The following is a 21,841-nucleotide window of genomic DNA, read 5'->3' on the forward strand; positions in this document are numbered from 1 at the left end:
CTCAAAGCACTTCATGATGACAGAAGTGAGTGCTACGGGGTGGTAGTAATTTAGTTCAGTTATCGTTGCCTTCTTAGGTACAGGAACAATGGTTGCCATCTTGAAGCATGTGGGGACAACAGCATACTGGTCAGCCTCTGGATTCAGTTACAATGCCCTGGGTGGTTCGGTCAAAGGATCTGCTTTGGGAAAATCGTATTGCTGGTCGTTGACGTCGCTCTGATATCCAATAGTTCTTCCCAGCTGTATATAATGACACATACTGTTTTCTGGGCTAACAATGTAAGAAATAATACATTAAAAATGAAATACTGCTAAGTTTCCTAAGGACTAGAAGCGAGGTGGCCCTCTCTGTCGGCGCCATCTGGAGACATCACAACTAACACATATGGAATCATATAGTAACCAAAAAAGTGTTTAAACAAATCAAAAAATATTTTATATTTCAGGTTCATTAAAGTAGCCACCCTTTGCCTTGATGACAGCTTTGTACACTTTTGGCATTCTCTCAATCAGCTTCATGAGGTAGTCACCTGGAAAGCATTTCCAATTAACATGTGTGCCTTGTTAAAAGTTCATTTGTGAAATTTAATTCTTTAATGCTTTGCAGCCAATCAGTTGTGTTGTGACAAGGTAGGGGTGGTATACAGAGTAGCCCTATTTGGTAACATACCAAGTCTATATTATGGCTAGTGCAGCTCAAATAAGCAAAGAGAAAGGACAGTCAGTCAATGCGGAACATTTTCAGTGCAGTCACAAAAACCATCAAGCACTATGATGAAACTGGCTCTCATGAGTGCCGCCACAGGAAAGGAAGACCCAGACTAACCTCCGTTGCAGAAGATAAGTTCATTAGAGTTAACTGCACCTCAGATTGCAAACCAAATAAATGCTTCACAGAGTTCAAGTAATACACACATCTCAACATCAACTGTTCAGAGGTGATTGCGTGAATCAGGCCTTCATTGTCAAATTGCTGTAAAGAAACCACTACTAAAGGACACCAATAAGAAGAAGAGACATGTTTGGGCCAAGAAACATGAGCAATGGACATTAGACTGTCAAAATCTGTCCTTTGGTCTGATGAGTTCAAATGGTAGGTTTTTGGTTCCAAACACTGTGTCTTCGTGAGATGCAGAGTAACTCCCACTGTGAAGCATGGAAGGAAGAGGTGTGATGGTGTGGGGGTGCTTTGCTGGTGACACTGTCAGTGATTTATTTAGAATTCAAGGCACACTTAACCAGCATGGCTTCCACAGCATTCTGCAGCAATACGTCATCTCATCTGGTTTGCGCTTAGTGGGACTATCATTTGTTTTTCAAAGAAACGGACTCCAAACACACCTCCAGGCTATAAGGGATATTTGAACAAGCAGGAGAGTGATGGACTGCTGCATCAGATGACCTGGCCTCCACAATCACCCGACCTCAACCCAATTAAGGGTTTGGGATGAGTTGGACCGTGGAGTGAAGGAAAAACAGCCAACAAGTGCTCAGCATATGTGGGAACTCCTTCAAGACTGTTGGAAAAAGCATTCCTCATGAAGCTGGTTGAGAGAATGCCAAGAGTGTGCAAAGCTGTCATCAAGGCAAAGGGTGGATACTTTGAAGAATTTAGATATTAATGCTTTTGCAAACATTTCTAAAAACATGTTTTCACATTGTCAGTATGGGGTATCGTGCATAGATGGGTGAAAAAAATATACATTTTGAATTTAGGGTGTAACAACAAAATGTGCAATAAATCAAGCATTTTGAATACTTTCTGAAGGCACTGTATGTAATTTGAATAGTCTGTTATAAATAGTGAATCTTCGAAGTTGGAAGTGGTGCACTTGAAGTTCCACTCCGTTCAGCTACCCACAAATCTTAAGAGAGTTTTCAAAAATACAGTATTTTCAGCGTCCTCTAACAACAGGTAACATTGTTGTCTATTGCTTGCACTCAGTAGCGTGCCGTGGTTCTGGGGCCTGGGCCTTCAGTGAAGTCCTACACAGTCCCACCCGAATTAATCCACCTCTTATTACCATCATTATGATGCCATGGCTTTAGACACTATACATTTAGACAGAAACGTAGTATAACCAGGCATTGCGTCACCTTGAAATTGACATTTTTATTCAGAGAATTGCAGGGGAAGAGTACAATACCTTTTCATTGTGCAGCTTTGTTGCCCTGTGCGCTTGTTCGTTGAGCTGTAGATCCACTCGGGTGTCCCCAAAAGTTTTCAAAAGCACCATTGTTTGTAAGTGCCCAGCCGTACTTTGGTGTCTCGTTGCTGCCTTGGTTAGACAACTCAGGTTTGTAAAGCCAGTGTGGCTCCAAACACCAAATCGATCACTTGCAAATAATAGGTATTCCCAGCAGTACAGTTTGCAGTGCTTTTCGGAGCCTGTCTTTGTAGTGTCGGCTTTGTAGCGTCGGCGTCTACCTCTCCTGACAATGTCTAACTTTTCTTGAAAAGTTTGTCTTGAGAATGGCGTTAAAAATATATTTAAAGAAAAATTATATTCTGATGATGTTATGGCAGCAGAGAAGGCCTTGCTGGCCCTGACGGCCCACCACTGCTTGCACTCTATCACTTGGCTTAACCCACGTTTCAGAGCCCTGGTTCTGGTGCAATTTAATTGGATTTGTTCAGTATTGCTGGTATGAGAGGAGGTCCTCTCAAGCATCATTGATGAATTTCATCTAATCTACCCAGATTAGTAGATTGGATCTAATAATGGATGTCAACATGTAAACTCTGTATTTTATTTTGACCATAGCTTCAGGGCTCCCTCTCCATGGGTGCTAATATGGTTATATTTTCTCAAGGCCAAAAATGTATTTCTGACTCATACTGGCATTTCGTTAGAGTTTTTCCCAAATAGTGAAGTAAATAGTTTCTACTGTTATGTGTTCAGCTTTGTGGTGAGAGCATATTACATACAGATTGTTTCCTCACTATGTTGGAACCTGTTTCCTTGGAAACTAATATACCTCATTTATTTATTTAATGCAGTTCGAAAGATGGGACTTTAAATGGAGTTCAGTACATTACCTGTTTTGAAACAAGAAGGGAAAAGCAGAAATAGACGTTTTTGAGGCATCTTTAAATACAGCACTGCTACACGATCCAAAAAGTATTTTCCATTTAAAAAAACAATTCCGATCCATTTTTCCCTAAAACTAGCAATGGATTTTTGTCATTAATGGCTTTATTCACACCATAACATATGGGACTTCTACTCCATTAAAAAAAAAAAAATTCCGATCCATTTTTCCCTAAAACTAGCAATGGATTTTTGTCATTAATGGCTTTATCCACACCATAACATATGGGACTTCTACTGGTACATTGAAATGCCATCTGCTCTCTGTCCTCAGTACCCAAACAACACATCACAGTTTAAACAACAGACATCGTATATATCAGTGCCACTTTGGGCTAGAATTATCTGCAGGGCTGAAGCTGTGCTGGTTTTGTAATTGAACTCAAGTTCCTTCAAGCATAGTAATACCACGAGAGCGAAAGACCGAGAGAAAAAGGAAAGTGAGATATAGAGGAGAGGGAGAGAGAAAGTACAAGACAACAAGAGAGGCGGGAGAGATGTTTGAAGAGAAAGGACCTTGAAGTGATTACCATGTTTACCAATGCCAGCCATAATTATTAATGATTAGAACCTGTTGATATACAACATAAGTGCTGTTGAGCCAAACCTTGTTTTGCACCAGGGCTTATTAAAAGGCATAGGGACATGTACACTCAGATACAAGTCCAGGGAAACATCAACACCGGTGCAGTGCAGTGCACACCGTGCTAGTGGCACGACAGGGAAGTGGGTAGCAGCTCCTGATAGTGGGACAGGGAAATGATTGGAAGAGGCCACTTTAATAGGTCATCCCCCACTGCTGCTAGAAACAAATTTTACAAAACATCAAGAAGCAACCGCACGGACGGCCCTGGGAGTCTGCTTATGTGTGACTGTTCCTGGCTTGGTCATTCTCTCTCATATTGATTTATTTTATATAAGTGAGGAGATGTGCTTTGAATAGAGAGTGACCAACTCACTGTATTACTCAGTACTAGCTTGAGATAAAGATTAAATTCCTTTTGCACTAACTGCAGTCCAGTCAACCTTTATATGAAACAGATTTTTTTAACAAAGTCTGGAGAAGGGCTGGGGAGTAAAACCATATTTTACTACATCCACGGACCAGCTTGGATTTGTACTGTACCTTACATAACAATATTTCAGTGTTTGGTTTGTTAAATGTAATAATGATGAAAATCATCCGTTCTTACCCGCCAGTAAGGGACTGCTAACAGTTGAGAGCTGCTAATTTGCTAGCAAGAACTTCGGGTGCGCACATGCAAATGTTTTGTCATGAATAGTGCCTGTGATGCTGTGCTGCCGATGGTGTGCACATGTAAATGTTTTTGTCATGAATAGTGCCTGTGAGGCTGTGCTGCCGATGGTGCGCACATGTAAATGTTTTTGTCATGAATAGTGTCTGTGAGGCTGTGCTGCCAATGGTGTGCAAATGTACTTTTTTGCCATGCATCTTGTCTGTGCTGCAGTGCAGGTTCCAAATGCACCTTAGAAATCGGCAGAATACACCTTGTGGTGAAAGTAAGAACTGCCATTGAATCCATTGAAAATACTGTAAAATAATAATTATTCTTATAAATGAAAAGTGACTTTTTCACAAAATACAAAGACAAAACAAATGGGGTATAGTGTGGAAATGATAACAAATGAGTGAAGGAAATGCAGAAATTGATTTTTGGTTGAAGTTTGATTTAACAGTATTAAACAGGTGAGAGAGTCCAATTAAAACATAAAATAATGTTATACTGTCAAAAATGTGAAATTATATTTGGGGCATATCGCCCAGCTCTAAGAAGAAGAATGTTTGAAATAATCTCACCAGATATGTAAGGCAGCCTGTATGTAAGTTGACCATGTTTGGTCTTTTAGCTCTCCCACGGTGCATTTTGACAGAAAATTAATATAGACATATCTTAGTGAGTGAGCATATAGATGAGTTGCCTGACAACGTCACAAAAATGATTCATGCACATTGCAGAAGCAGAAGGCTGTGTGTTGTTGTGATTTTAGATGGTCAGATAGCTAGGAAAAGTTGCGCTCCAGAGCCGGAGGACTTGTTATACAGGATGTGACATGAGAGGACGGAATGATGTCTTGCATTATTCAAATACTATGTTTATAGATTGAGATTCCATTTTGCAGTGCATCTGTAAATGATTGTAGTAGTTGTGCCTCTGTTCTATAGCATTATGCACCATATGGTGCTTCAAAGTAATGTGCTATCCTGCTAGAAAGTGAATAAGGAGGTAGCCAGTGGAAGACTGTGAGTGACTGAAGTCAAGTGGGGATATTTGCTCTCCTGCTGTGACGAGATACGGTCAAAAATAATTCCGTTTCAAGTTTGTGTTGTCACGTGCACAAGTATATTGAAATGCTTTCCTTGCTTGCTTATTCCCAACAATGCAGTAATCAATATCAGTAGTACCATCAAAAATACATCAACAAATAAAGAAGAACAAAAACACACAATAAATATAAATAATAATTATAAAGTATGTCAGTTTGATTTATAATGACTTGATGTTGTTCCAGTTCTATCAACCACCAGTAAGTACTACTATCAATCAAATTCAATCAAATGTATTTATAAAGCCCTTCTTACACCAGCCGATGTCACAAAGTGCTGTACAGAAACCCAGCCTATGCAGGTGTAGAAGCACGGTGGCTAGGAAAAACTCCCTAGAAAGGCCAGAACCTAGGAAGGAACCTAGAGAGGAACCAGGTTATGAGGCGTGGCCAGTCCTCTTCTGGCTGTGCCGGGTGGAGATTATAACAGAACATGGCCAAGATGTTCAAATGTTCATAGATGACCAGCGGGGTTAAATAATAATAATAATCACAGTGGTTGTCGAGAGTGCAACAGGTCAGCACCTCAGGAGTAAATGTCAGTTGGCTTTTCATAGCCAATAATTCAGAGTATCTCTACCGCTCCTGCTGTCTCTAGAGAGTTGAATACAAGAAAACTCTCACATGGATTTTTTTTTTGTGTTTATTTAACTAGGCTAGTCAGTTAAGAACAAATTCTTATTTTCAATGACGGCCTAGGGACAGTGGGTTAACTGCCTGTTCAGGGGCAGAATGACAGATTTGTACCTTGTCAGCTCAGGGGTTTGAACTTGCAACCTTCTGGTTACTAGTCCAACACTCTAACCACTAGGCTAGAGATAGGCAGACCATTCCATTAAAATGGAGCTCTATAGGAGAAAGCCCTGCCTCCAGCTGTTTGCTTAGAAATTCTAGGAACAATAAGGAGGCCTGCGTCTTGTGACCGTAGCGTACGTGTAGGTATGTACGTCAGGACCAAATCGGAAAGATAGGTAGGAGCAAGCCCATGTAATACTTTGTAAATTAGCAGTAAAATCTTGAAATCAGCCCTTGCCTTGACAGGAAGCCAGTGTAGAGAGGCTGGCAGTGGAGTAATATGATACATTTTTGGGGTTCTAGTCAAGATTCTAGTAGCCGTGTTTAGCATTAACTGAAGTTTATTTAGTGCTTTATTTAGTGCTTTACTACTACTACTACTGTTGGAGCTAGAAACATAAGCATTTTTTTGCATCTGTTGCATCCGCAATAGCATCTGCTAAGCGTGTGTATTTGATTCGATTTTATTTACTACTGCTACTAGTAGTACTAGTAGTTCTACTGCTACTAATAGTACTACAATTACTACAACAACTATTCTTATGAAATTACTCTGTATGAATACATCAGCTATTTACATTTTTACTAGCTATATTATTTGATTGTACTTTTGGTTGCAAACACCTCTTGGCTCAGCCTCGAGTCATATCAGTAGCATTGGGCCTATAAGTGTCACGTTCTGACCTTTATTTCCTTTGTTTTGTGTTTATTTAGTATGGTCAGGGCGTGAGTTGCGGTGGGCAGTCTGTTTGTTTTTCTATGATTTGGGGATTTGTATGTTTCGGCCTAGTATGATTCTCAATCAGAGGCAGGTGTCATTAGTTGTCTCTGATTGAGAATTATACTTAGGTAGCCTGGGTTGCACTGTTTGTTTGTGGGTGATTGTCTATGTTGATTGCTTGTGTCAGCACAGTTCTCATTAGCTTCACGGTCGTTATTTCGTTTATTGTTTTTGTATAGTGTGTTTCATTGTTCAGTGTTTTCTTTATTAAAATTCATGATGAAGACATACCACGCCGCATTTTGGTCCTCCGATCCTTCTCGCCTCTCCTCTTCAGATGAAGAGGACGACGTCTGTGACAAACAGTCTCTCTCGCTCTCCCTCACATTAAAATGCTCAAGCCATTTCTATGGTATTACCAAGATCACTCAAAGGCAACCAAAATTAAACTTCTCAAACTCAGTCATACAGCTTTTAGCGTGAAACAAGCTATTTGAATTATGAAGTGTAATATTACAAAAAAAGCTTACATTAATCACGCTACAAACATTCCTTTATTGTATAATTGCCTGAATTCACACAAAATCCATATATTTGGATTATGTGTGAACTGGCCTCTGAATTTCATACATAATAATTTTCTTTCTGACGCCCTTCTGTTTGTTTGTGTTTGAAGCCATTATGTTTAATATGTATCTGTCCTTCCCAGAGGGACCCCTTCTTGTTCAACAAAGGTCTGCTTTGACTCAACATGGTGGTGTGATCATAGGAAGCCTAGGGAAACAGTTGCTGTGTGAAGGGAGAATAAATCTAGATGAGGAAAATGGGACACCCTCTGGATATTGTTCATAGAGAAGAAGATGTACAGCCAACTGTTGAAAGATTGTAACTGAGATAGAGATATTGGACTTAATGTTTTAGATCATGGCATATTCCTCAATGCCTTTTACACGGATGCTCATAACATACCCGTTGAAATAAAACTTTGTACAAATATTTCTAATTTGACCAATTTCCTGAACAATGGCAATATTGTATTATAGTGCCAATTGTATTTCACAGCACAATGGGGAAGTTATGAAACACTAAAATAAGAATTTAACACTTAAAGAAAATGTGCTTTTATATTAAATATGTAGTATTAATGCTGTCTTGAACTTGTTACAGTACAGCTCACGCTAATTATGCTCAGTCAGTTTAGCATGCTTTCATTTCCTCAACAACATCAAGGCTGTTTTGAATAAAATGTCTGTGATTTTGAAGAGCGTGTGCTTGATGCTATCTCAGAACAGGCTGTCAGAGTCCCTAGACTGCAATTTGGGGAATCAGGCCTTCTCCCGACTGCTAAGCTGTGTGCACAGCTGCACATGAAAGCCCATACAGAGCCACAGTCTTCCTTCAGTGAAGACTCAGTGAGACTGGGAGAGATAGAACAATAGAAGAAAAAAAGATGTTTAATTTCACAGGAACCAGATCACATATCCTCTGGCTATCTGACTGAACACCAGAGTATGTTTTAATCGCACTATGATGTGTTTGATAGCACTTCCCATGCTGCCGTTCTTTCTCCCTCGTTCTCTTCATCCACTTTTAGTTCCTCGTCTTGTTATCCTTGCACTCTATTTCTCCTCTCCCTCTCTTCCTCTCCACACACCCCTTCTCCTTTTATTTGCTTTCTCCCAAAGAACTGGGCTCTCTGTTCTTATGTACTCTGGAAGCAGTTCCACTCTGTGTATGTGCAGGCTGTTAAGAATAAAGTATTCATCTCCAGACTGGGTTTCAACCCGAGTTGCTAAGCCCCTTGATGTCTGTCTTGATGTGCAGCTGTTTCACTCTAATCATTCATTAAGGCAGAGAGTGGCTAGCTCCGCCTAGATTTTTTAACAAACAAATATTCCACTAAAACACTAGCTAGCTTGAGGATAGCTGTGGTGGGGCATTTTAAGTATGGATACAGCCTGTGTCAGAAGAAATGCTAACAGCTTATTTGAATCATATGAGCACATTCCCTTCCATCACACCTCAGCACATTGTATAATAATAACTTTTCACAAAACTTTTGGCTCCTTATAAGCGCTCTTATAAAGGCTTACATAACTACATTCATAATTATTGGTGGAAAGTGCTGTTGAAGAGATATATTATCAGTGTCTTGGAAAAACCTTGTACAGTATCTCCAAGAAGTAAACTTTTCATAAATTGAACATAAAAGACAAAAATTGACATACAAGGTTATTCCAGGACGCTGAATATGTTACATAAGGCCGGACGCCTTATTGTTTTGTTTTCCAAATGAGTTTATTTTAATCTAGTTTCATCCCTTGAAATAATTGGATTTGCAATATGCATCCCATTGTTCTCATTCAGTGGCATGTGTGTGTACTTTGGAGGCTTCTTGGTATGTTAACTGGCACATGCCCAAGGTGTTTTTCACTTGTTTATTCATTTGTGTCTCTTAATTGCCACTGCGATATGAGTGCCACACACAAAGCGCTAGAAAGTGTGGTTTGTTAGCACAGCGGGGCACCTTTCTTCCTGTCACACAGTCTGTTCTCCTGTACACGTTTTTCCTCCCTGTGTGCTCAATTCCCCACGGCCCTGTTCCAAAGAATACACTTTTGTTCCTATTCTATGAAAAACACATGTCCCACAGGGGTTCCTTATCCTCACGCTCACCCCACAGTGGGCATGTGGAGTTCAATACCCATGCTTGGTTAAGCAGCCAGAGGTGGTCCCAGCATCCAAACATGTAGCTACTGCCGGTCAAGCTAACATGTTTTCCCAGTGGAAAATATCAATGTATTTTTTCACACATTCTGTTTTTCATTATATTTTTTTCATAAGGAGAAGCTGAGGTGGTTTGAGTGTTGGCTGACAAGGCACCAGATTTGTCTCAGAGCCAAAGTGAAAGAAAAGAGTTCAAACTTCCAACAACGTTCATAGATAAATGGTGGATCGACCCTTTCTTCATCTCTCGTTTTATTATCTAGCCTAATTTTTCTTATTTATTTCTCACTAAAGCTTGATTGGCAGTTTAGTTGTTAGCGCGACAGCACAAAGATTCAGATGACAAAAACATTGTTGAAAGCATTGGCTTTCAGTTTTAACGATGGTTAGGTTTTTCCTCAGCCAATCTCAAACCCATGAAAGTATAAAGGAATTGAAATAAGTCGAGATTGGATGCTGATGATATAAGGTTGCCACAGAAACAACAACAATACCAACTTCTCAATTCAAATGTTATTAGTTATTGTGACAAGACTGCACAAGATTATGTCTACTGAATAACTTCATGTCTCCAGCCTTTAAAAAGCACGCTGCATATTCAGGCAGCGACCAGCGAAAAGCGACCATCAATCCTCAGCTTTTTTCCTCAGAGGGACATTTTGCAATGTTGTCCGTATTATTTCTCTCCACTCCTAACACATTGTCAGGCAAGGAGAGGTGTTGAAGCCAAAGCGACCTCCCGGCTTGCGGTGCCGCGGTGAGCAAACACACCGTTCTTCTTTCTTAGCTATAACATTGAGGAGTCAGCTCCTTAATGCACTACTTAATAGTACACAAAGTGGGGCCCTCAACCCCACTTGTAGCCTGTGTTTATGCACACTGACAGACTGAGCAGCTGATCCACTTCAATCAGTGTAGACGAAGCATGAGACATTTGAAACATGGAAGGTGTATGTGTGCCATTCAGAGGGTGAATGGGCAACACAAAACATTTAAGTGCCTTTGAACGGGTTATGGTAGTAGGTGCCAGGCACAACGGTTTGAGTGTGTCAAGAACTGCAATGCTGCTGGGGTTTTCACACTCAACAGTGACCTGTGTGTATCAAGAATGGTCCACCACCCAAAGGACATCCAGCCAACTTGACACAACTGTGAGAAGCATTGGAGTCGACATGGGCCAGCATCCCAATTGAACGCTTTCACACCTTTTTAGATGCCATGCTCCAACGAATTAAGGCTGTTCTGAGGGCAAATGGGGTGCAAGTCAATATGAAGGTGTTCCTAATGTTTTGGACAATCATTTTATGTGTGTATGTTTTTTTCCCCCTCTTTCTCGAGCGGCTGCTGTACCTCGTAAAGAGCGGCTGTATGTGACAATGCCAGCGGGCGTTGCCTGTTGGCTTTATTAGCAACTTAATGGATGGAGCATTCAGGCACTTCAATTAGCCCCGGTGCGCGACATGCCATCAGCCCCTACCCCCGATGCCTCACAAATGACAGCTTCATACATAGTAAATTGCCATCGCGTCAACTTCATGAACATTTTAATTGCAGTGATTGTGCGTGATCGCACTTTCTCGTGAACTGACCCTGCTAAATTGTGTACCCACTCACTTTCCATAGAAGAATGTAAGGCCGGAATGATAGTTTGTCATAACGGTGATTAAGGGGGGGGGGGGGATTATGAATAAAGGGAGATCAGTCCTGCCATTGTTTAAAACCACACAGAGAGAAGCCATATTGGTTTCATTAAAATGTAGGACTGTTTTTGTCTCTATATACATTCCACCTCATGGATAAGTGAAGTGCATTAGGGGGTGCAGCATAATTTAAGTCTCTGTTTTGACCTTTGGCCTTATCTCCCCACAAATCCTTCCTGGGGAGTCAGGACGCGGCAGGGGGGCAGGCCAGGCCAAATACATTGAGAATACACCCTTCACATGAATTATGATATCCACTATATGAACTATTGCTCCCTCCCCCTGCATTCACCACTAACTCATCCTCCCCTCTCTCTCAACACTCTTCTCACAAAATGACTTTCTCACATGTGGTCCAACTGGAAATTGCTGTGTGTGGGTGGATGTGTGTGCGTTTGGCGCAAGTGTATGTGTTGCCTGTGTGTGTTTCCTATTGCAAGCAGAGCAGAGGTAGAGAGATGAAAATAGAATAATAATGTCAACTACATGTTTTAATAGCTGTAGGGTATTTGAGCTTCAGTGAAATCACCAGAAAGCCTAGTGTTAATTTAATAGGAAACCGTAGCAGTAAGACATATTCCTAGCAATCTATAATGTCACTAATGAATACAAAAGTGGAAACATTCCACAGGGGGACCATCTTTATATAGAGATGTGTAGGGCTTCAGTGAACTTTAGAGAATTAAGCTATTTCCTTACGCACATACCATACCATTTCCATACTGATTGGAATTAGAACTCTAGGTGAATCTAGTCTGTCACGGTGATACTGTATAGCTACAGTAAATAAGACACTGCAATATTGTCACGCTGTCCTATTTTTCAGGTTTTTCTAAACCATCTTTTACTGTTGGTCGAGATTGCTTTTTGTTTTCTAGCGAAAGAATGCAATAAAGAAGGACCTCAAAACAATATCCCCTTAAGATGTATCTTATTGTGGTGTGTGTTTCTCTGCAGATTGTCGTTGTGGTTGGCTACTCATTGTTTTGCACGGGCAAAGATGGATGCCCTTATTGTCTCTTTTGAAAACTTTATATCACCTTTGTAGAAATGTTAAAGTTCCCTGACATCACAGAGTCACCTCTTCGCTGTTGACGTTGAGACTGGTGTTTTGCGGGTACTATTTAATGAAGCTGCCAGTTAAGGACTTGTGAGGCATCTGTTTCTCAAAGTAGACACACTAATGTGCTTGTCCACTTGCTCAGTTGTGCACTAGGGCCTCCCACTCCTCTTTCCATTCGGGTTAGGACCTTCACATCCGGCTTCTTCACCTGCAGGAACGTCTGAAGAGGAGGGGGGGTGCTGAGGAGTATTTCTGTTATTAATAAAGCCCTAAACTTATTGGGTGGACCTGGCTTCTAAATTGGTGGGCATATGCCCTCCCAGGCCCACCCATGGCTGCAACCCTGCCCAGTCATGTGAAGTCCATAGATTAGGGCCTAATGAATGTATTTCAATTGACTGATGTCCTTATATGAACTGTAACTCAGTAAAATCTTTGAAATTGTTGAATGTTTCATTTATGTTCAGTATAGAATTAAGAAAGGACAGCCAGCTAGCACTACCATGTTGAAGCCTGCATGGCACTGTGTCTTAGCTCAGATTAAACACAGAGAGTGCTGATGGCTTCATTATTTGCCGTTACACCTCTAATGACTTTTGAATTTCCCTGTGGGCTGGGCAGCTCGGGCACAGACACCTGTGTGAAGCAGAGGGCTATCAGGCATCAGCCTATCAGGCAGCCCCCTGTACCTAAGCTGGCAGGCCCCCATGCTCTGCCAGATCTCTGGCCATGGGAAATCATATCCAAACACATTAGTAGACTTTGGAAGCGGCTGGACCAAAAAGACACTATTCGTAATCCCCCTTGTCACTTTCACGCCTGCAGACTCCCACCTGCTCCCCAACACCACAGGCTAGAGGAAAGGCACGAGCACGGCAGCTTTGATGGCTCTGAACAAACTGGTGCTCGTTACACGGTGACACAATCTCACCCAACTACCCAGGCATGCTTTTGTTGTTTGCCTCTAGTATTGCACAAGGGAACCAGTGTCCTTGGGCATTTTCATTTTTCATTTTATATTTACATTTAGCATATGCTCTTATCCAGAGAGACTTACAGTTAGTGCATTCATCGTAAGATAGCTAGATGGGACATATCTGTCATAGTAAGTACATTTTTCCTCAAAGTAGCTATCAGCAATGTCAGCGCTGATTTAAAAAAAAAGTCAAGTGGGAGTGTTGATTCAAAAAAGGCATGTTTTTAATCCCTTCTTCTATCTATCTCTGTGTGTTTGTGTGCCTCTATTTCAAGTTCCAAGTTTTAAGACACATGCACAAGTATAATGACATGCCTTTCTTGCAAGCTCCAAACCCAACAATTCAGCAATCAATATCAAAGTAGCACAAAAATGAAATAAGGCAGAACAAAAACACACAAGAAATAAAAATAAGAAATAGGAACACGAAAAAGTAAGAAGCTACACTAAATATACATACAAGAAGCTATTCACAGGTTCAGTTCCAATACCATATTTAGATACTTTTGGTATGTGGACACCTGCTCGTCAAAGATCTCATTCCAAAATCATGGGCATTAATATTGGTCATCCCTTTCCTGCTATAAAAGCCTCCACTCTTCTGGGAAGGTTTCCACTAGATGTTGCAACACTGCTGCAGGTACTTGCTTCCATTCAGTCCGAAGAGCATTAGTGAGGTTGGGCACTGAAGTTGGCCGATGAGGCCTGGCTTGCAGTCAACGTTCCAATTCATCCCAAAGGTGTTCGAAAGGGGTTGAGGTCAGCACTCTGTACAGGCCAGTCAATTTCTTCAACACCGATCTCGACAAACAATTTCTTTATGTACCTCGCTTTGTACATGGGGGCATTGTCATGCTGAAACTTCCCTAAACTGTTGCCACAAAGTTGGAAGTCTAGAATCATCTGGAATGTCACTGTATGCTGTATCGTAAAGATTTCCCTTCACTGGAAGTAAGGGGCCTAGCCCGAACCATGAAAAACAGCCCCAGACCATTATTTCTTCTCCAACAAACTTTACAGTATGCACTATGCATTCGGGTTAGAGTTATCCTGGCATCCGCCTAACCCAGATTCGTCCGTCGAACTGTCAGATAGTGAAGCTCTCAACTAACAGTTTTTGTGCTGACGTTACTTCCAGAGGCAGTTTAGAACTCGGTAGTGAGTGTTACAACCAACGACAGACACATTTTACAGGCTAAGCGCTTCAGAACTCGGCGGTCCTATTCTGTGAACTTGTGTGGCCAACCACCGTGCGGCTTAGCCGTTGTTGGTCCGAGACATTTCTATGTCACAATAAGAGCACTTACAGTTGGCCAGGGCAGCTCTAGTAGGGCAGAAATTTGACATCCTATGAAGGTGCCACATTGAAAGTCACTGAGCTCTTCAGTACGGGCCATTCTACTGCCAATGTTTGTCTATGGAGATTGCATGGCTGTGTGCTCGATTTTATACACCTGTCAGCAATGGGCGTGGCCGAAATAGCTGAATCCACAAATTTCAAGAGGTGTCCACATACGTTTGTATATACAGTGCCTTCGGAAAGTATTCAGACCCCTTGACTTTTTCCACATTTTGTTACATTACAGCCTTATTCTAAAATGGATTAAATAGTTTTTCTCCCTCATTAATCTACACACAGTACCCCATAATGACAAAGCTAAAACAGGTTTTTAGAATCTTTTGCACATTTATTAAAACTAAGCTGAAATATTTCCTTTACATAAGTATTCAGACCCTTTACTCAGTACTTTGTTGAAGCAGCGATTACAGCATCTATTCTTCTTGGGTATGACTCTACAAGCTTGGCACACCTGTATTTGGGGAGTTTTTCTGCAGTTCCTCTCAAACTGTCAGGTTGGATGGGAAGCGTTGCTGCACAGCTATTTTCAGGTCTCTCCAGAGATGTTCATTCGGGTTCAAGTCCGGGCTCTTACTGGGCCAGTCAAGGACATTCAGAGACTTGTCCTGAAGCCACTCCTGAGTTATATTGGCTGTGTGCTTAGGGTCATTGTCCTGTTGGAAGGTGAACCTTTACCCCAGTCTGAGGTCCTGAGTGCCCTGGAGCAGGTTTTCATCAAGGATCTCTTTGCCTCAATTATGACTAGTCTCAGTCCCTGCCGCTGAAGAATATTGCCACTGCATTATGCTTCCGCCACCATGCTTCACCGTAGGGATGGTGGCAGGTTTCCTCCAGAGGTGACACTTGGCATTCAAGCCAAAGAGTTCAATCTTGGTTTCATCAGACCAGAGAATCTTGTTTCTCATGGTCTGAGAGTCTTAAATGGCCTTTTGGCAAACTCCATGCGGGCTGTCATGTGCCTTTTACTGAGGAGTGGCTTCCATCTGGCCAATGTACCGTAAGGCTTGATTGGTGGAGTGCTGCAGAGATGGTTGTCCTTCTGGATTGTTCTCCCATCTCCACAGAGGACCTCAAGAGCTCTGTCAGAGTGACCATCGGGTCCTTGGTCATCTCCCTGACCAAGGCCCTTCTACCCCGATCAGTTTGGACAGGCGGCCAGTATTGGTCCAGCACTTCATCCATTTAGAAATTACGGAGGCCACTGTGTTTTTGAGGATCTTCAATGCTGCAGACATTTATTGGTACCCTTTCCCCAGAGCTGTGCCTTGACACAATCCTGTCTCAGAGCTTTACGGACAATTCCTTCAATGTGTGTAGATTGCAGAGGATTTAAAAAATATATATATTTTAGAATAAGGCTGTAATGTAACAAGGGGTCTTAATACTTTCCAAAGGCATTGTATAGTGTATGTACTGTATAGGGGGTAAGGTGACTAGGCATCAGAATATATTATTGTTATTGTTCAATGTATCGAACCTTGATTATTGTTATTAATGTGGTAACGTTGACAATATTATGTTAATATTGTAAATCTCCAATGTATGCTTTGGTAATATGTACATTGTTATCTCATGCCAATAAAGCAAATATAATTGAATTGATAAACAGAGTAGTAGCAGCGCATGATGTAAATGTAAATACATACAAGGGTCAACTATTTCTCCCTCTCCCCTCTCTCTCTGAACAATGGGCCAAACATCCAAGTATATCATTTGGAGATGGATTCCACAATGGGATTGAATTAAGATACAACATGAATAGCTGAATTCCATCTGTACCAGTTGCCCTCAGACCACAGCACAGCAGCAACATATTCAAACAGAATTCATGTGACTGCACACCAAGGACAGAAGGGACAATATGATTCCTTTTCAATCTCTCTCTTATTCAAATGAATGATTCTAGTATTATTTCTCTTGCAACAATATGATAGTGCTAGTATAACCTTTGCAGAAGTACAAGGGTCACCACAATAGGAAATTCAGCTAATACAGATTTGGTTATTGTGATAATAACATTTATACAGGGCCGACCTTTGCTTTATGATATATATGTGGAACTTGAAGCATCCCCCCCAAAAATAACTTCAACACACCTGTATTTGATCTCCTTTTCTTTATGTACAACTAACCAAACCTCATATACATCAGAAGTACCACCAGTGTGTTGTCCATATTAGGACATCCTCAGACACATGTTCAGCTGAGTGGTCAGGCTTTATTCTGATTAGTCTATTGATGACAGTCTTCTTCGTCTCTGTCCATCATAGGGAGGAGGCCATCATGTCCACTTACTTTGAGGCAGTAGATGATCTCCTGGCGTCTTTCGGCCCGGTCCGAGACTGTTCCCAGGACAACGGGGGCTGCAGGAAGAACTTCAAGTGTGTGTCGGACCGCAGAGTCGACTCAACAGGCTGTATGGTGAGTTACTGTCACCTCTTTAAAACCTCTAGATAGAAATGTAGTAAGACATAAACTTCCCCCCCCCCCCTTTGTTTAGGGACACATTATTCCATTTCTGTTTGTCACATGTCTGTGGAACTTGTTCAGTTTATGTCTCAGTTATTGAGTCTTCTTATGTTCATACAAATATTTACACATGTTAAGTTTGCTGAAAATAACAGTTGACATTGAGAGGACGTTTCTTGTTTTGCCGTGTTTATAATAATACTTTTTGCATAATGAAGTGCAAAATTTAAATGTAATTTCTCACCTTGAGGATTGCAGATTCATAAGCTCCCTTAACTTTGAATATTTATGTGATTCAGTTTGACTTTATAGTGAACATGCATTTAGCAATTGAATATCTGCTAATTAGCACGTACACATTGATACAGAGCAAAGGTGATAGACGACAGTCGTTTACCACTACATTCTCAATGTTGTTATTTTCTCCATGATGATGATTATTTTGATCTTGGGATATTTTTTGTTACATTTGTGATTGGCAAAAGTGTGGAGGTTCACAGCACCTGCTTGCTTATGGAAAGGAAGTCAAACACGTGTAAAACCACTTCATCATGATTCTTGAAACACAGCCTCAAATAAAGTGTTTCCCAAAAAAGGAAATAAAATGAATGCTCGGTAGTAGATTAATTGCCACACCTACTAAAAGTAACATGCTGACATACTGTAGCCTTCTGTAGGTAACTTATTTGATGTACAGTACGTGTGAAGGAGGTTGCTTGTTGGCGTATTTACAATGGGAGGAGAGATGGGAGAGACAGGAAGGTCCAATGCCAGACGTTTGATGGGAGTTTGGGCGGGCTCAAGTTTGTGTCCAATTAAATTAATGAGCCAGTTGGGTAGCTATGTGATGTATGGCTTGATCATTAGGGGGTAGGGTTGTAATTTGACTGGCCTGTGGGCTGTTTGTCACAGAAAATGAGAGCCGAACACTGTTACTGCAATTTCCCCATGCATTTTGACTGGGACTGTTAAAATAATTGCTGAATCGTGGGAGATTTTCCCAATAGCCCAACTGTTGCCGTGGTACTCTGAGAGACCGTCTAAATGGGATTGTGCCTGTGATGGATACAGTCCTGAATGAAGAACTCACACAACTATCAGAGATAAATTGTTTTACCCACATTTAATTTATTGTTTAATATTGCCTTATACCACTCGGAGGTCTGTCTCATGGTGATTCACCAAAAACGTGGGCAATTGTGTCCTTATAGTGCAACTTTGTGTTAACCCGTTTCAGCTTACATCACTTTACATGCCTCTGATTAGTAAAGAGAGGGAAAATTACATATTTATTTTACACCCATATACAATGGGGGCAGCAGGGGGGCAGCAGGGGGGCAGCGGTAGCCCCAGAGGGTTGCTGGCATCAATATCTCAGGTGCCACCTATTGCCGATGTTCCCTTGAGCAAGGAACTTAACCCACTCAACTGCTCATTGAGCCCCCTTTACAGCTGCCCTCTGCTCCAGTCTCTCCAACCTAATGTGTGTTTGTGTGTATGTGTTAGTGCTGAGCAATTCATATATTTTTTATTAAACAACTGATTGACCGCCGTCGGTTCAATAATATTCATTCCATTTAGTTTTTAGTTTTTTTTTTGTGAGCTCAACACGCCGTTCCTCTAGAGAGGGATAAAATCATTCACAATAGAAATTGGCCATGTTCAAGAGCACCAAATCCATGATGCATTGTGGGTGAATGGTGATTGACTGACTGATCTACAAATAATAATGAGTAGTTATTTATGATGCAAAGTGATTTGTGGATCAGTCAATTGTTAGTCGTCTGCAATGTCAAATAAGCTCATTAGGTCAAGAACTATGTGAGAAGGTGAGCTGATTGTAAGTTGTAGTTTTCATTTGGCAAATATTCAAACAAGTTCAGAACAGATACGTGGTAATTAAAAGTAACATGCTGACATACTGTAGCCGACTGTAGGAAACGTATTTGATATGCAAAACACTACGTCTTTGTGTGAAGGAAGTTGGTTGTTGGCATATTTACAATGGGAGGAGAGATGGCAAAGGTCCAATGCCAGAGGTTTGATGGTAGTTTGGGCGGGCTTGAGTTGTCAACCAATTAAATTAATGAGCCAGTTGGGTAGCTATGTGATGTATGGCTTGATCATTAGGGGGTAGGGTTGTAATTTGACTGGCCTGTGGGCTGTTTGTCACAACGAATGAGAGCCAAACACTGATACTGCAATTTCCCCATGCATTTTGACTGGGACTGTTAAAATAATTGCTGAATCGAGGGAGATTTTCCCAATAGCCCAACTGTTGCCGTGGTACTCTGAGAGACAGTCTAAACGGGATTGTGCCTGTGATGCATAAAGTCCTGAATGAAGAACTCACACAACTATCAGAGAAATTGTTTTACCCACATTTCATTTATTGTTTAATATTGCCTTATACCACTCGGAGGTCTGTCTCATGGTGATTCACCAACAACGTGGGCAATTGTGTCCTTATAGTGCAACTTTGTGTTAACCCGTTTCAGCTTACATCACTTTACATGCCTCTGATTAGTAAAGAGAGGGAAAATTACATATTTATTTTACACCCATATACAATGGGGGCAGCAGGGGGACAGCAGGGGGGCAGCAGGGGGCAGCGGTAGCCCCAGAGGGTTGCTGGCATCAATATCTCAGGTGCCACCTATTGCCGATGTTCCCTTGAGCAAGGAACTTAACCCACTCAACTGCTCATTGAGCCCCCTTTACAGCTGCCCTCTGCTCCAGTCTCTCCAACCTTGTGTTTTTGTTAGTGCTGAGCAATTCATATATTTTTTATTAAACAACTGATTGACCAACGTCGGTACAATAACATTAATTCCATTTAGTTCTGTTTTTTTGTGTGCTCAACACACCGTTTCTCCAGAGAGAAATCAAATCCATGATGCATTGTGGGTGAATGGTGATTGACTGACTGATCTAATGAGTAGTTTATTTATGATGCAAAGTGATTTGTAGATCAGTCAGTTGTTAGTTGTTTGCAATGTCAAATAAGCCCATTAAGTCAAGAACTATATGGAAAGCTGGGCTGATTGTACGTTGTAGTTTTCATTTGGCAAATATTCAACCAAGTTCAGCACAGAAACGTGGTAATTAACTTCAATGACCATAATCAATTGTGGCACATACGCACAGACCATATGAGAGGAATGACGTAACAAAACAACGGCTATAGGAATTAAGACATTTTGTGAGGTAGCTTTACCCAATTGATTGTTGTGTTATTGGTAATAAGCAGTCGTGAAAGTATGCCTTATCTACTTCGAAGAACCAACTTGAAAAATGATTCAGTCAGCCAGCTAGCTACTGCAGTACTAGCCTAGCTAAATATTATGACTCGTTCAATGGGGAGCACAGAGATAACGTTAGATGGTTGTCTGGCTGGCTCCTACTACCTGAGCAGAGATGAGATGGCGACTTTAAATAATGAAAAATAATAAACTAATATACACAACTGAAATATTGTACAGTATTAAAGTAAAGTAAGTCATCTGAAAAAATGATGGTTAATAAGTGATAAGCAGTAATGGGCATTCACTACCATCACGGGGCTTTTATTAATTGTTTTATTATGTTACAACATTCAACCAACTGTCAGTGTCAGCAAAAAGGCAGGTGATGGCTGAGGGAAACTCACAAATCATTTTAATGTCATTATTCCATAACATATTTAATGTTTTTTTAAATGATTTAAATAAAAACATCTGCATTTTTTTCCCATGTAACCGAACCAACCTCAAAAAGCACTAATCGCACAGCATTAGTGTGTGTGTGTGTGTGTGTGTGTGTGTGTGTGTGTGTGTGTGTGTGTGTGTGTTTTCGGAAGGGTTAGGCAAAACGCAGACGACACATTTCCATCTCTTATGGATTAATAGAAGTATATATTATCTTACATCATCTAAAGCATTGAGCACAGCTGCATTTCAGGTAATAGATAGGTTGGGGTTGTACCCATATCTTTGTATTTCCATTATGTTTTAAATGTTTATCTCTTTGGAGGGCTAGGTAGTGTCACTGCATTCGGGAGTTGCAGCGATGGGACAAGACTTTAACTACCAATTGGATCTCATAAAATGTAGGAGAATTTTTTTTTTAAGTACAAAAAAATCTAAGTAAAAGAGTCACTGCATACATGGTTAGCATAACAACCTTCCATGATTAATAATCTGAGTTGCTCTCTGAACCAGTACATTCGGAAAGTATTCAGACCCCTTGACTTTTCCCACACATACAGTACAGCCTTATTCTAAAATTGATAATTGTATTTTGTACTCATCAATCTAGACACAATAACCCATAATGACAAAGTGAAAAACAAGTTGAGAAATCTTAGCAAATGTATTAAAAATAAAAACAGAAATACCTTATTTACATAAGTATTCAGACCCTTTGCTATGAGACTCGAAATTGAACTCAACTGCATCTTGTTTCTATTGATCATCCTTGAGATGTTTCTACAACTTGATTGGAGTCCACCTGTGTCGAAGCACAGATCTGGGGAAGGGTACCCAAACATGTTTGCAGTGTTGAAGGTCACCAAGAACACAGTGGCCTCCATCATTCTTAAATGAAAGAAG

The 21,841-nt window shown here is 40.9% G+C and overlaps 1 protein-coding gene across 1 annotated transcript in view; it reads left to right on the forward strand.

The window, feature by feature from the left end:
- LOC135544450 (astrotactin-2-like) overlaps positions 1-21,841 on the forward strand; it is a 501,862-nt gene that overhangs the window by 254,056 nt on the left and 225,965 nt on the right. Inside the window, exon 11 of the mRNA XM_064972062.1 lies at positions 17,054-17,204. Within this exon, the coding sequence (XP_064828134.1) occupies positions 17,054-17,204 (151 nt within the window). The remainder of the gene's footprint in view (positions 1-17,053; positions 17,205-21,841) is intronic.

Source organism: Oncorhynchus masou, chromosome 8 (genome assembly GCF_036934945.1).
Source record: "Oncorhynchus masou masou isolate Uvic2021 chromosome 8, UVic_Omas_1.1, whole genome shotgun sequence".
NCBI classification, from domain to species: domain Eukaryota; kingdom Metazoa; phylum Chordata; class Actinopteri; order Salmoniformes; family Salmonidae; genus Oncorhynchus; species Oncorhynchus masou.